Raw genomic sequence first — 12,695 nt, 5'->3', positions numbered from 1 at the left:
GACCCATCCCACCCGGGGCTCCCCGTGCCAGAAGATGCTGCCCAGGTTTCCTGTGTTTAAGTTTCTCACTCGCTAAACAATAGATTTGTGCAGAACAAAGGTAACCGGAGTTGGGCTGCCCCCAGGTCTTGCGTGTCTGCAGCTGCCGAGTCCCAGAGGGTCCCTGGGGGTGCTGGCGCTTCTCTGGGCTGCGGTGGGGGGGGGGGGGCAATTCAGGGAGTGGGAGCTGGCGGGCTGTCACCTGGCATCCCGTGTGGCCCTATTCTGCGAGTCTGCGAGCTTTCCCGAGCCCCACCTGCTACTTCTCCTAATAGAGGTGCCAAGTCCGAGGACTTTCGACAGAAATTGGGGCCCTGTACCCCGATAACGGGGACCCCGGACTACGGGTCCAAAGAGGACGCAGCAACCGCGGTGCTGCACTTCCGGGGGGTTGGGAAATGCCCCAGAACCAAGCCTTTGGGAAGAGCGCGAGAAGTGGGGGCGCCGCGCCAGGGCGGCTGCGCGCGCTAGCAGGCGGAGAACTGCACCCCGGGACTGGAGGCCGAGCCGCCTGCAGCGCCCGAGGCGTCCGGTAGGGGGCGCGCGCCGGCGGGAACGCGAGCGCAGGCGGGACGGCGGGCCTCGGCGGGCCTCGGGCGGCCGGCGCCCCTGACGTCACCGCCCCGCGGTCGCCAGGGCGACGGCCCCATCAGCGCGCGCGTCAGAGCCGCCAGTCTCTTGGCAACCGCCCGATCTCCCGCTCTCCCTTCGCCTGGCGCTCGGCCGCGCGTCGCTCTGGCGTCAAAGCGACGTCAATGGGGATGTATCAATCCGGCGGCGGCGGCGGCGGGGGCGGGGCCGGCGGGGCGGGGCGGGGCCGGCGCGGCAGGGCCGGGGGCGGGCCGGAGGCGGGGCCGGGGCGGGGCCGGGGCGGGGCCGGGGCGGAGCCCGCGGCGGGCGGCGCGTGCGGCCCGAGCGCGCCGCGCGGCCTCAGAGCTGACATGCGGCGCGGCCCGGGCGGCGGCGGCGGCGGCGGCCCGAGAAGCAGGCGCTCGAGAAGCAGGCGCCCGAGCAGCGCGAGCGACCGAGCGGGCGGCGGGGGCCGCGGGGAGAGCGGCGGCCCGGCCTCGGCACTCGGAGGGCGGCGGAGGTGAGGCGGCGGCGAGGCCGGGGTGGCCGCCGCCGGGCTCGCGGCGGCCGGGCCGGGGCTCCGGAGCTCCCGGGCTCTGGTTTCCGACTGCCGCTCCGGGCTCCGGGGCCCGAAGGCCCGCGCGTGGGGGTCTCGGAGCGGGACGCCGCTCGCCCCGCCGCCGCCGGGCTCCCCTTTGTTGTGGGGCGGGCGGCGTGGGAGCGGGTCCACCGGCCCCACGGAACTGGGGCTCCGGGGGTTGGGATGGAGCGGACCGCGGGCGGAGGGGTGGGAGCGCGTCCCGGCGCCCTGCGGGGCTGGGGGTCCGGGGATCGGCACGCAGCCGGCCGCAGGCGGCGTGGGAGCGGGTTACACACCCTGCCGGACTGGGAGCCCGGGGTCGGTGTAGAGCGGATCCCGGGCGGCGGGGTGGGAGCCGGGCCCCGCGCCCCGCTGGGCTGCAGGTCGGGGGTCGGGATGGAGCGGGCGGCGGGGGAACGGGTTATACACCCCGCGGGGCTGAAGGGATCTGGGGGTCGGGATGGAGTGTCCCCAGGGCGGCGGGTGGGAGCGGGTCCAGGCGCCCTGCGGGGCTGGGGGGTCGGGGGTCGGGATGGAGCAGAGGACCGGCAGGGGGCGGTGAGGGTGGGAGCGGGCCCACGCGCCCCGCGGGGCTGGGGGGTCGGGGGGTCGGGATGGAGTCGACCGCGGATCGCAGGGTGGAGGGGGTCCACACGCCCGAAGGGCTGGGGGTCTTGGGAGCCGGAGTGTCGGGAGCGGGCGTGGGAGCGGGCGTGGGAGCGGGCAAGCGCCCGGCGAGGTGAGGTGTTTAGAAAGGAGCAGAGTGAGGGGGCGGCGGGGAGCGCGAGCCGCCGCCCCGGGTCGGGTCAGGCAGGTCCGGTGTTGAGTGCGCTCCCGGGTGGCCCGCAGGTGCGCCCCGGAGCCATGGTGATCATGTCAGAGTTGAGTGCGGCCCCCGCGGGCTCCAGCCAGAGCCAGCAGAAGCCCCTCCGGGTGGGCTTCTACGACGTCGAGAGGACCCTGGGCAAGGGCAATTTCGCCGTAGTGAAGCTGGCCCGGCATCGAGTCACCAAAACCCAGGTGTGTGCCAGACCTGGCCTGTGAGGACCCTCCCTGGGGGCGGCTGGGTGGTTTCCCTGTCCTCAGGGTTCATCGTGCAATGTCTCAGGGCTGACAGTTCTCAGTTCCACGAGGAGAAAATGCTTTATGTTATGATTCTGAATAATTTTGACAAATATTAGGGGGCAGCAGAGAGAGTAATGACCGGATGACCCAGGAGTGTGGGGCTCTGGGATCCAGGCCGAGGCCCTGTAAAGTGAGCTAGAAGACATTTAAGATACTTCCTTAACTTTAAGTCCCATTAATGGTGACTTGTTTTTTTTTCCCCCCAACTTTTTGTGACCTTTGGGGACATAAAGTGTTACAGAAATTAAGCTGCAAAAAACAAAACATGTCAATGAAAGGCGTTTGGGGACAAAAATATCCTTTCTTTTAAACTGTAGGTTGCAATAAAAATAATCGATAAAACTCGATTAGACTCCAGTAATTTGGAGAAAATATATCGTGAGGTTCAGATCATGAAGCTTCTGAATCATCCTCACATCATAAAGCTTTATCAGGTAAGGACTCAAGTTTGCCTTTTGCTGTTACTTCTGGCAAGTGTATTTATTACCTTTTATTTTCAACAATAAGTCTGCGATTCTGAATTTTGCCCCTCTCTTTGGGTGTGTGTGGGAGGCAGGGGGTTGGCTGTGTAAGGTAAATAGATTGATTTTTGTAAGCTCTTCAGATGCGTTTTCAATTATTTTCTTGCTTTTGGATCATAATTGAGATTTGCCTCGTTAAAATTTTATTTCGTATTGTCATTCGCTCCAGTTTTAAATGCGTAGAGGTCGGTTGTTAGATTCACTTTCCTAAGAAAACAAACAACCAGACGTAGGTATTGTCTCATGTCAAGCATTTAGCATAGGACAGATTTTAGTGGAAGGAGACGCTTCCCCCTTTGCAGATGATTATTCAACTTTAAAACCGGCTGCGTTTACCAGTTTCCGTGAGCTCTTTGCAAAGGCATTTGTCTTCCCGTTTCAACTCTTCCGTCAAAAACGGAGAGATGAAAATACTTTTGCCGTGGTGAGAACAGAGAACTTGTCATTGAATCCGCGTTAAGAACATGCCTCGCCCTATCCGTCTGTCGGTTTGTTTTGTGACGTTATTGTCGTTACCGTGTTTTAACTAATAAATCATATCTTTGGAATATTACAAGCGCTGATTTAATGAGCGCAGTAAAGCAACTCTTACCCGACCACTTCTGCAGATGAGATGCCGGCTGCTACGTTTTTTGCAAATGCTCGGTATTTCATCCAGCTGTGCCGGGTGTAAGTTCCTTCTGGGGATTCTCGTGAAGCCTCCCGAATCTGAGAGGAACACGGGACGGTGCGGGTGTGTGTGTGCCCACGGCGAGGCTCGGCGGGCAGCGTGGCAGGAGAGGGCGTTAGAAGAGAAAACTGTCCCACGGAAGTAGTGTCACCGGGCTTGTGTTCCCCTGAATGACAGTTCACTTAGAGTCACTGAGTGCAGTCATCAGCCCTCCACCATACGCTCGGGCTTGTGTTTTGTTTCTGTGTCATTTTTAGTTGTGCTGCTTTGATAAGAAGTTTCCTCCGTGGCCGCTGATGTCAGTGCCTGAGAAATGTGCCTGGCCTGTTTCCGCAGGAGTGGCCCGAGCCCTGTTTTTGACTTTGCTGGAGGGATGAGCCAGAGTGTACCTTCCTGGTCTTCCTGTCCCTCTGCTGGCCCATTGTGTGGAGCAGCCCAGTTAGACAGCACATCGCCCCCAGCATCAGAGTGAGAGGTCCTTTGGCCGAGTGAAACCTCTCGGTGCTGTCTGGGTCGCTTTAACTGTTCGGACGTGATAGGGACAGCAATGCATGTCATTCCTCGGGGTTTTACGCTGGTGTCTAACTCTCATCCAGCTGGCCCAGGCCCCAGAACCTTGCTGAGACACTACACTCTTGCCTGGAGGTTTCCCAACACCCCAAACACGTTTACTCTTAATTCTTTCTCCGGCTCTCTTTTGAACTGAGGAGAGGGACGAACCTCGGCCTTCCTGCTCAGGCCTCTACCGCACATGTGGAGGGCCAGGACACTTCAGGACATTGGAGATTCTTGGTCACACACACTGTGTTTGCTGTCTTGTTAGATTTACGGCTTAAACCAGTTGCCTTTGAAGTGTCTTTTTTATGGAAAAACTGTATTTCGAACCCTAAAGAAATCTGTTCCTGTGAGCACGTATTGTCTCTGTGTCTCCCTTTGAAATCTTGTAAAACGCCTGGGAAGGAGTTGGATTTCCTTCTTTTAGGACCAAAGATGTGAAATTTACCTTGTTTCTTAGCTAGCTGTATTTTCAACTCTTTTTTAAAATTGTTTGCACAGTGAAGTAAAATTCTCGACCCGTAAGTGAGCCTGCAGGGTGTGTTTGACCTCGGCTGTTGCTACTGACACATGCTGAGGAGTTTGCCGTATAAAGAGCGGTCTGTCGTGGCTTAACCTGGCAGAACCCGCTTCTCGGCGCCCAATTCATCATGTCAGTAACGCATGGGGGAAGGGGTGTTCGTTATCTGTTATTCAGCTTGCGCTGGCCCGAATCATCTGTTGCCTGCTAGGCTTCTAGAAGAAAGCCCTAGCGGTGCATGCTGCGGGTGTCAGACCTCTGAGGCCTCACAGAGCCGGCGGGTGGGTGAGGCAGTTGCGTTAACACGGTGATACAGGAAGGTTCTAGTGCGTTCGGATAGACAGGTTAGTGAGGAATTCACCTCTGATGTTTTAAATTCTTTTCCTGAATAGGAACCCCCGTATCTGTTTCTTTAACACAGAAGTGTTTATTTTCTTTCCTTTTTAAAGATAATGGATACACTCGTCCTTGGGGAAGTTAAAAATTTACTGGGGTTCGAGTAGATTATTTATACCGTTGGCATGTTCTCTTCCCGTGTGGTTGAACGTTGGGTCTTTGTGTTTTTAGGTTATGGAGACAAAGGATATGCTTTACATTGTCACCGAATTCGCGAAAAATGGAGAAATGTTTGGTAAGTCACGCCTGTGTCTAACATCTGTTGAAAGCGGAGGGTTTAGCTGGTCAGGCATCCGCCCTCCGGCGTTTGGGTCTGCCCGTCTTTAAGTCGTACGGCTTTCCTCACTCGCGCTCCAGACGACGGCCAGACTTCTGGACGTTAGGGCTGGAGCTTCGGCTTGTCACTCCTCAGATTATCTGACCTCCAACGGGCACCTCAGCGAGAACGAGGCACGGAAGAAATTCTGGCAGATTCTGTCCGCCGTGGAGTACTGCCACAGCCACCACATCGTCCACCGGGACCTGAAGACCGAGAACCTGCTGCTGGACGGCAGCATGGACATCAAGCTGGCAGGCAAGGGGCCCTCCGGGGCTGGGGGGCGGGGGGTGGTCCCCAAGCCCAGGAAGCGCGGTCTCCTAAGGGCCCACGAGGCCCCTCGCTGTTGGCGCACGCGCCTTTGTGTCCGTGGCCCTGCCGTTTCTGCCGTGACCTCACCGTCCGTTTTCCTGTCCCTCAGATTTTGGATTTGGGAATTTCTACAAGTCGGGAGAGCCCCTGTCCACGTGGTGTGGGAGCCCCCCGTACGCGGCCCCAGAAGTCTTTGAGGGGAAGGAGTACGAAGGCCCCCAGCTGGACATCTGGGTAGGAGCCAGGAGCCCGCGTGGGCGGCGCGCGTCAGACGCCAGGGCCCCGGCCGCGGGCGTGCGGGCGCTGACCCCAGGCCGTCCGTGTGGTCTTTGCAGAGCCTCGGCGTCGTGCTGTACGTGCTGGTGTGCGGGTCGCTCCCCTTCGACGGACCCAACCTGCCGGCGCTGCGGCAGCGGGTGCTGGAGGGCCGCTTCCGTATCCCGTTCTTTATGTCTCAAGGTGGGCGACCCGGGACGAGGGGTTTGCACAGGGGGCGGGGGTTTAGTTCCCGAAACGCCTGCCCGACGGTGTCTGGGTGTGCCGTCAGGTCCGTGAGTCAGCGCCGCGTTACCGCGGGCTGTTTCCCTGCCGCCTGCGACACAAGCCCAGCCCACTGGGTGTTTCCTCAGTGCCCTACTTGTGGGGCGGGGGGGGGGGGGGGGGGGCCTAGGCTCTGCGGTCCCCCCGAGAGGGCCTAGTCTCTGGGATGCCGGCCGGCCTGGTCCTCGGTCTGGGGCAGGTCGGCAGGACCCCGTCCCCTCGATTGCTGGCTCTCCTGGTGGCAGGTCCTGAGCGGCAGCCCGGGGCCACCGCCCCCGGTCTTGGCGTCCTTTAGGACGGTCACTCGTGTGTCGTGCTCAGGAGGGGAGCCTGGTCCCCAGCGGGGCCACTGCGGGACCCAGCTGGGCGGTGGTGGGAGCACGCAGGGGGGCCGCCCGGGCTCAGCGGGCCTCCCTCACCCCCCAGACTGTGAGACGCTGATCCGCCGCATGCTGGTGGTGGACCCCAGCAAGCGCATCACCATCGCCCAGATCCGGCAGCACAGGTGGATGCAGGCCGAGCCCCCGGTGCCGCGGCAGGCCTGCACGGCCTTCTCTGCGCTCAGCTACAACGCCAGCCTGGGCCGCTACGATGAGCAGGTGTTGGGGATCATGCACACCCTGGGCATCGACCGGCAGAGGACCGTGGAGGTGAGGGCCACCGCCCGGCCTCGCGCGGGCTTGGACAGGAGAGGCGCTCACTCCGAGGAAAAGCAGGCGCTCGCCAGTCGAGTTAAAACGGGAACATGGGCTAATTTAAGGGCCAGCTGTCCACTCCTCTAAAGGATATTCTCGGCCACCCAGGAATAACCCTGGGAACAGGCCTGTCAGGGAGCCTCAGCCGCTCGGGAAGCGTCGGAGGCATCGCCCGCCGCGGAGCCCTGTTGCCGCGCTCTTCCCCGTGCTGGCCCCGCTCTGACCCCGCTTCCCTCTGCCTCCTGCAGTCACTGCAGAACAGCAGCTACAACCACTTTGCTGCCATTTATTACCTCCTCCTCGAGCGGCTGAAGGAGCATCGGCACACACAGCCGTCGGCGCGGCCCGGCCTGGCCCGGCAGCAGAGGCCGCGCAGCTCGGATCTCGGCGGCTTTGAGGTGGGGGGGGCCTCCTTCCCGAGCTCTGCCCAGACTGTGCACCCCCGCGCCCGCCAGTTACGGTCCCTCACCCAGACGGGCCCGGGACCGAGACGCCCGCTGAGCCCGCCGGCCCCCGGGTGCTGTCTCCTGCCCATGCGGCATGGGGGTTGGGGGGGGTTTCCCGTGGGAGCCACGAACCAGAGGCTACATGGAGCAGAGGGGGTGCCGGCCGCTCCGCTGCGGGTCAGGCACTACCCTGCAGCCACTTGTTCCTTAACTGTCCCCGGTCTGGCCTCCTGACACCTTCCCCTGGTCACCCTGGGCGGCATGGCCTTGGAGAGGAAGGTGCATATGTCCTGAGCCCAGGCAGCTGGTGACTGACCTGTCAGCCCCGTGGCAGAGCCAGTGGGGCCTTCCTAGTGACGCTGTTTGCGGTTGTCCCCAAAGCTACCTCCCTGCTGACGTCTGTCCTCTGTCTGCCCGCAGGTGCCTCAGGAAGGCCTGTCTGGTGACTCTTTCCAGCCCTCCCTGCTGTGCCCACAGCCCCAGGCCTTCGGGCAGTCTGTCTTGCAGGCGGACGCAGACTGTGACCCCCTCAGCTCACTCCAGGTGTGTGATCTACACTGGGCAGCCGTCGCGTGGGAGGGGCTCTCCCAGCCGTGGTGACGACCCCCCACCCGCGTCCCGTGGAGCCCCAGGAGTTACAGGTCTGTGTCTGTCCCCCCAGCCCTTGCTCTTCCCCCTGGACGCCAACTGCAACGGAGTGTTCCGGAATCGCCCCACCTCCCCGAGCGGCCTGCTAGACGCGAGCATCAGTGAGGAGGTCAGGCAGGGCCAGGGCCTGGAGGAGGAGCGGGAGCCGCAGGAGCCCCTGTCCGGCGGCACAGGCCGGAGGCACACGCTGGCCGAGGTCTCCACCTGCTTCTCCCCGAGTGCCCCTCCGTGTAAGTGCCCGGTGGGGCAGGAACGCGGCCCGGGGCACCGGCCAGGGGGCGGGCGTGCGGTGGAGACTCTGACCGGCCGATGGAGAGTGCACCTTATTGGCTGGTGGGCGTCCGATTGCCCTTGTCCGGATTTGCCTTCTGCTCTAACCCCGAGGCCACGCAGATCCTACTTCGAGACTGCACGTGGTCCTCCGGTGGCAGGACAGCTTGGGGTTTGGCTGCCCCCGGGGGCCGGAAGGGCCGGTCCGCAGCCCAGGCCCCCGTGTGTCCTTGTCTGAGCCCCACCGGTCAGCTACGGCGGCAGCCGCACCCTCAAGGTGGCCGGCCACCATCATGGCTCCCAGACGCCTCTGACAGCCTCTGGCCGTCATAGACTCCTGCCCCGTGTTGAGGGTAGGCACAGGGAGGCCAGCACCGCCGTCTGCCCCTGTCAGCTGGCCCCACGGGCTGTCCCAAGACCCAGGGGCTGTGCACCAGGCACGGAGAAAGTGTCCGTGCCTGCTCTTTCCTCTGACTTCCGGTGAAAACTTGGCTGCTGGTGGGTTGCTTCTGGCCGTGGGGAGCGTCAGGCCCCTCAGGAGCGCGTGCTTCTTCTGCAGGTATCGTCGTCTCCTCCTCCGCCGCGAGCCCTTCGGAGGGCACCAGTTCCGACAGCTGCTTGACCTTCTCGGCCGGCGACGGCCCAGCGGGGCTCAGTGGACGCCTGGCCGCCCAGGGGCTGGTGGGCACCTGTTCCCCTCTCAGACTGGCCTCACCGCTCCTGGGGGCCCAGTCTGCCACCCCAGTGCTGCAGGCTCAGGGGGCCCCAGGAGGGGTCACTCTGCTCCCCATCAGCTTCCAGGAAGGCCGGAGGGCGTCGGACACCTCGCTCACTCAAGGTGACTAACCTTTCCTGCTCCTCTTCTACCCGTCCCAGAAGGTGCTGTGTGTGCCCCTGGGAGGGTGTCACCCTGTCCCGGTGCAGATGGCGTGCCCCGAGTCTCTGGCCGGGGAGCTCTAGATGTCCCCGTCTTCTGGGATGAACTCACAGGGTCTCCTAGTGGCCGGTCCTAAAAGCCCAGGAGACACTTGGATGCCAGGCCACAGCGCCTCACCTGGAGGAGGGGACAGGTCAGGGAGGGACCCTCCACAGAGGCAGCCCCCACCTGCCTGCCTGGGCTCCCTCCCTCAGCCCACCGCCCCGCTCGTGCCTCCGTCCACAGAGGACCCCTGCCCAGACTCGTTCGGGGTTGGAGCTGCTGCCCCAAATCAAACTCTGAAGAAAAGAGGACTTAGCCCCGGGAGGGGTCATCCGATCGGATGACCAGAGAGTGCCCTTAACCCCCACGGGAAAGCCATCCGTTCATGCCTTCACGTTTGCATGGGGTCCCTCCCTGCTCACGCCGGCCCGGGGTCTGCGGGCCACCCACGGACCGGCTTGATTTTGCACCCCCCAGGGCTGAAAGCCTTCCGGCAGCAGCTGAGGAAGAGCACGAGGGCCAAAGGGCTCCTGGGCCTGAACAAGATCAAGGGGCTGGCTCGCCAGGTGTGCCCGCCCTCCTCTTCCAGCCGGGCCACGAGGGGCGGCCTGAGCGCCTTCCAGCTGCCCACGCCGAGCCCGGGCCCGCACGGCGGCGGGGCCGGCAGCCGGGAGGGCCGGAGCCTGCTGGAAGAGGTCCTACACCAGCAGAGGTACACCCCCCCCCCCCCCCCCCCCGCCTCGCTCCCGTGACCGCCCCCTGGGGAGGGCTCGAGGACGTCTGGGTTTCTGGAGTAACCTTATCTCGGGAGCTCCTCGCCCTCTCCGTGGAATCAGACGCATGCACCTGCCGGCCCCTAGTGTGGGGGGATCCGCCGGTGGGGCCTCGTTCCGGCGGATGGGGGTGGAGGGGGGGAGCAGTCGGCCTTCCTCACTTTGAGGCCCGCCCGTGAGTGGGGGGCGGGGGGGGGCAGCGAATAAGAACGTCGCGTCTGGGTGGCATCTCTGAGCTGCCGCAGAAGCAAGACGGAGAATGGAAATGTCAGGAATTGCTCAGGGATTAGTCACGCACAGCCTCGCGTGTGGGGAGCAGCCCCAGCCGGCGGCTGACCCGCCCCCTCCCTCCCTCCAGGTTGCTCCAGCTCCAGCACCACCCGGCGGGCCCGCCCGGCTGCCAGCAGGCCCCCCAGCCGCCCCCGGCCCCGCTGGTCCTCGCCCCGTGCGACGGCACGCTCCTTGTGTCGGGACTCCAGAAGGAGCTGGGGCTGGCGCCCGGCCCGCTGCTGCCGCCCCACTTCCTGCAGGCGGGGGGCTCCCCGGTGGCGGCGGCGGCCCGGCTGCTGGACACCCACCTGCACATCGGCAGCGCCACAGCCCCGCCGCCCGCCGCCACGCTGCCCCCGAGCTTTGTGGCCGCGGGGCTGCCGCAGGCGGACTGTGAGATAGAGGACCTGACCTCGGGCCGGCTGGGCACCTTCGTGCTGGTGCAGTGAGGACCCCCCCGCCTGCGGCTCGGGCCGGCCGGCCCTTCGAAGCAATAATTTCAGAGTATGTGAAGACGTTTCCGGACTCGAAGCCAATAAGTTTCTAGAAGCGAAACAAGCAATACGTTTGGTGTTTTGGCTTTTTACTTTCTTCTTGGTTTTACTTTTTCCCTTGCACTGAGCAAATGCAACTCTGAGCAGGGCCTGGAAACTTTCTGAAGAAAAATAATAATGGAGGGGCGTGCCGGGGTGGGCGGACGGGAAGGGGAAGGAGGGCGGCGGGGCGAGAGGCGACAGGGCTTGGCTGGACTGGCCAGCGCCACTGCGGTCGGGGCGGCGGGAGGGGGCCACGGGGGCCACGCGGGGCTTGCCTCGGGAGAGACCGTGGCGTGGGCCGCGTGTCCATCCGCGTGCGTGCGTGTGTGTTCGGTAGCCTTTTTTGTTTGTTTTGGTGAACGATTCTCCACTCCCCGAAACATTTACGCTTCAGAACGAGGACTGTGAACTTTCTACTTTATGTATCAGTTTTTTTAAAAAGGCTCTGTTGGCCGGCCCAGGAGAAAATAATCTACAAATTCCTGGAATTCTCCACCCTGAAATCAGAACCCCAAGGACGGTGTTTTCTTATTTTAGATGAGAACTTTTATCTATCAACTGCTCGAGGTCGGTTTCCAGGATCCTTCAGAGGAGCCGTAGGAAGAGACTAGAAGCCGTGGGTGACTGAGGTTGGGGCTCCGGCCCGGATCACGTGGCTTCAGTCCCCCACGTGCCTCGGAGGGCCCCGGAGAGGTTTCTTCCTGCTGCCCATCTTATTTCCGCTGCTAATTTAAGTTTTTATGCATTTCATTATCAGGGTCCAAAATGAACAACTGACCAGGGCCGGGGGGCGGGGGGTGTGCAATACGGCCAGGTGTGGCCGTCGGGCAGGGGCAGGCGCAAAGCGGGGTCGCGGGTGCGCGGCCCCGCCCGCCTGCCGCCACCGGGCCGTGGCCCGTGGTAGCCCTGCCTCATCCGGGCCGCACACGTCAGGCTTTCGTTCGAGAATACCGCAGTGAGAGGTCAGATCAGTGTTGTTCAAGCTTTGTTCCTTTTTTAAAGCAGATACTGTCCATGTATATAAACAGACAGATAGACACTACTTATTTTTTATATTTTTTACTACACTTCTGTGTTCCTGGTGTCACTTTTGCTCTCTGGTAACGTTAGCAAGCACCGGCACCAGGTCGGCGCGGAGGGGGGAGACGAGGCGCGTCCTCACCTGGCGGGTGAACTCGGGTCAGAAGCCACCCGACCCCCTCTGCACCAGTCAGTCCCCGTCCCTCGACCCGACCCAGGTGCCTTCAGCTCACTTTGGCTCTTACAACCTACAGTATTAACAGGGGAGAGGAGGGCGCTGGGAGAAGCCGAGGACACCGCCCCCCCCCCGCCGCCCCGGGCTCCTAGAGGGCAGGGGGCCGGCCGCGTGCACGGGGGGCCGCGGCCCGCGTGTCCGCGCCTGCCAGGCTTCCTGCTACCGGCCACCGGCCCTGCCACGGCCGCTGCTGCTACCTCCCCGTGGCTGTCGCCGGAGAGTCGGGGAAGGCACTGTCCTCGCGCCTGGCCACAGAGAAATCACCAAAGCCTCCTGCTGACTTGTGACGAGGGCCCCGGGGGCGTCCGGGCCTCCGGATCCACAGAGGCGGCGCGGCCGACTCCCCCCGAGACCGGGGTCCCCTCGTTAGACTCCTTGCTGTCGTGACGCCACAGATCAAAGGCCTCGGAGCCGTGACAAGCACTTTACTTTCACGGAGGTTTTCTTTCCGGCTGTGAGTCGTGTCTCTGCGTCTTGTGTTTAGGTGTGTGCGACGTGCGTTCTGTACTTTCTCCACAGCGCCGGTGCGCAGACTGGCGGCCGTAGCCTGTGCGAAGGCGCCACGGCGCCCGATTAAGGTGTACAAAGTTTGGTTTGTTTGGTTTTTTTTTTTTTTTTTACCACAACGGAATTAATTATTTTATTTCTTATGTTAACATGAGAAATGTATGCCAAATGATTAGCGGGTGTATGTTTTTTTAATTTAATATTTAAATAAAATATTTGGGGGAAGAACCTT

The 12,695-nt window shown here is 62.4% G+C and overlaps 1 protein-coding gene across 1 annotated transcript; it reads left to right on the top strand.

The window, feature by feature from the left end:
- Positions 1-946: 946 nt before the first annotated feature.
- Positions 947-12,695, top strand: SIK1 (salt inducible kinase 1). The gene is made up of 14 exons (XM_086676077.1): positions 947-1,129; positions 2,039-2,209; positions 2,632-2,748; positions 5,148-5,211; positions 5,389-5,550; positions 5,714-5,838; positions 5,940-6,063; positions 6,571-6,794; positions 7,088-7,237; positions 7,706-7,828; positions 7,947-8,163; positions 8,763-9,041; positions 9,600-9,834; positions 10,254-12,695. Exons 2-14 carry the CDS (start codon positions 2,054-2,056, stop codon positions 10,612-10,614), a joined length of 2,337 nt encoding a protein of 778 aa, XP_086532203.1. The 5' UTR covers positions 947-1,129; positions 2,039-2,053; the 3' UTR covers positions 10,615-12,695.

This window comes from Puma concolor, chromosome C2, assembly GCF_028749965.1.
Source record: "Puma concolor isolate L17-30 chromosome C2, mPumCon1.1.hap2, whole genome shotgun sequence".
Classification (NCBI taxonomy): domain Eukaryota; kingdom Metazoa; phylum Chordata; class Mammalia; order Carnivora; family Felidae; genus Puma; species Puma concolor.
The sequence above is the reverse complement of the archived record's forward strand: the minus strand, read 5'-3'. Positions and strand labels throughout refer to the sequence as shown.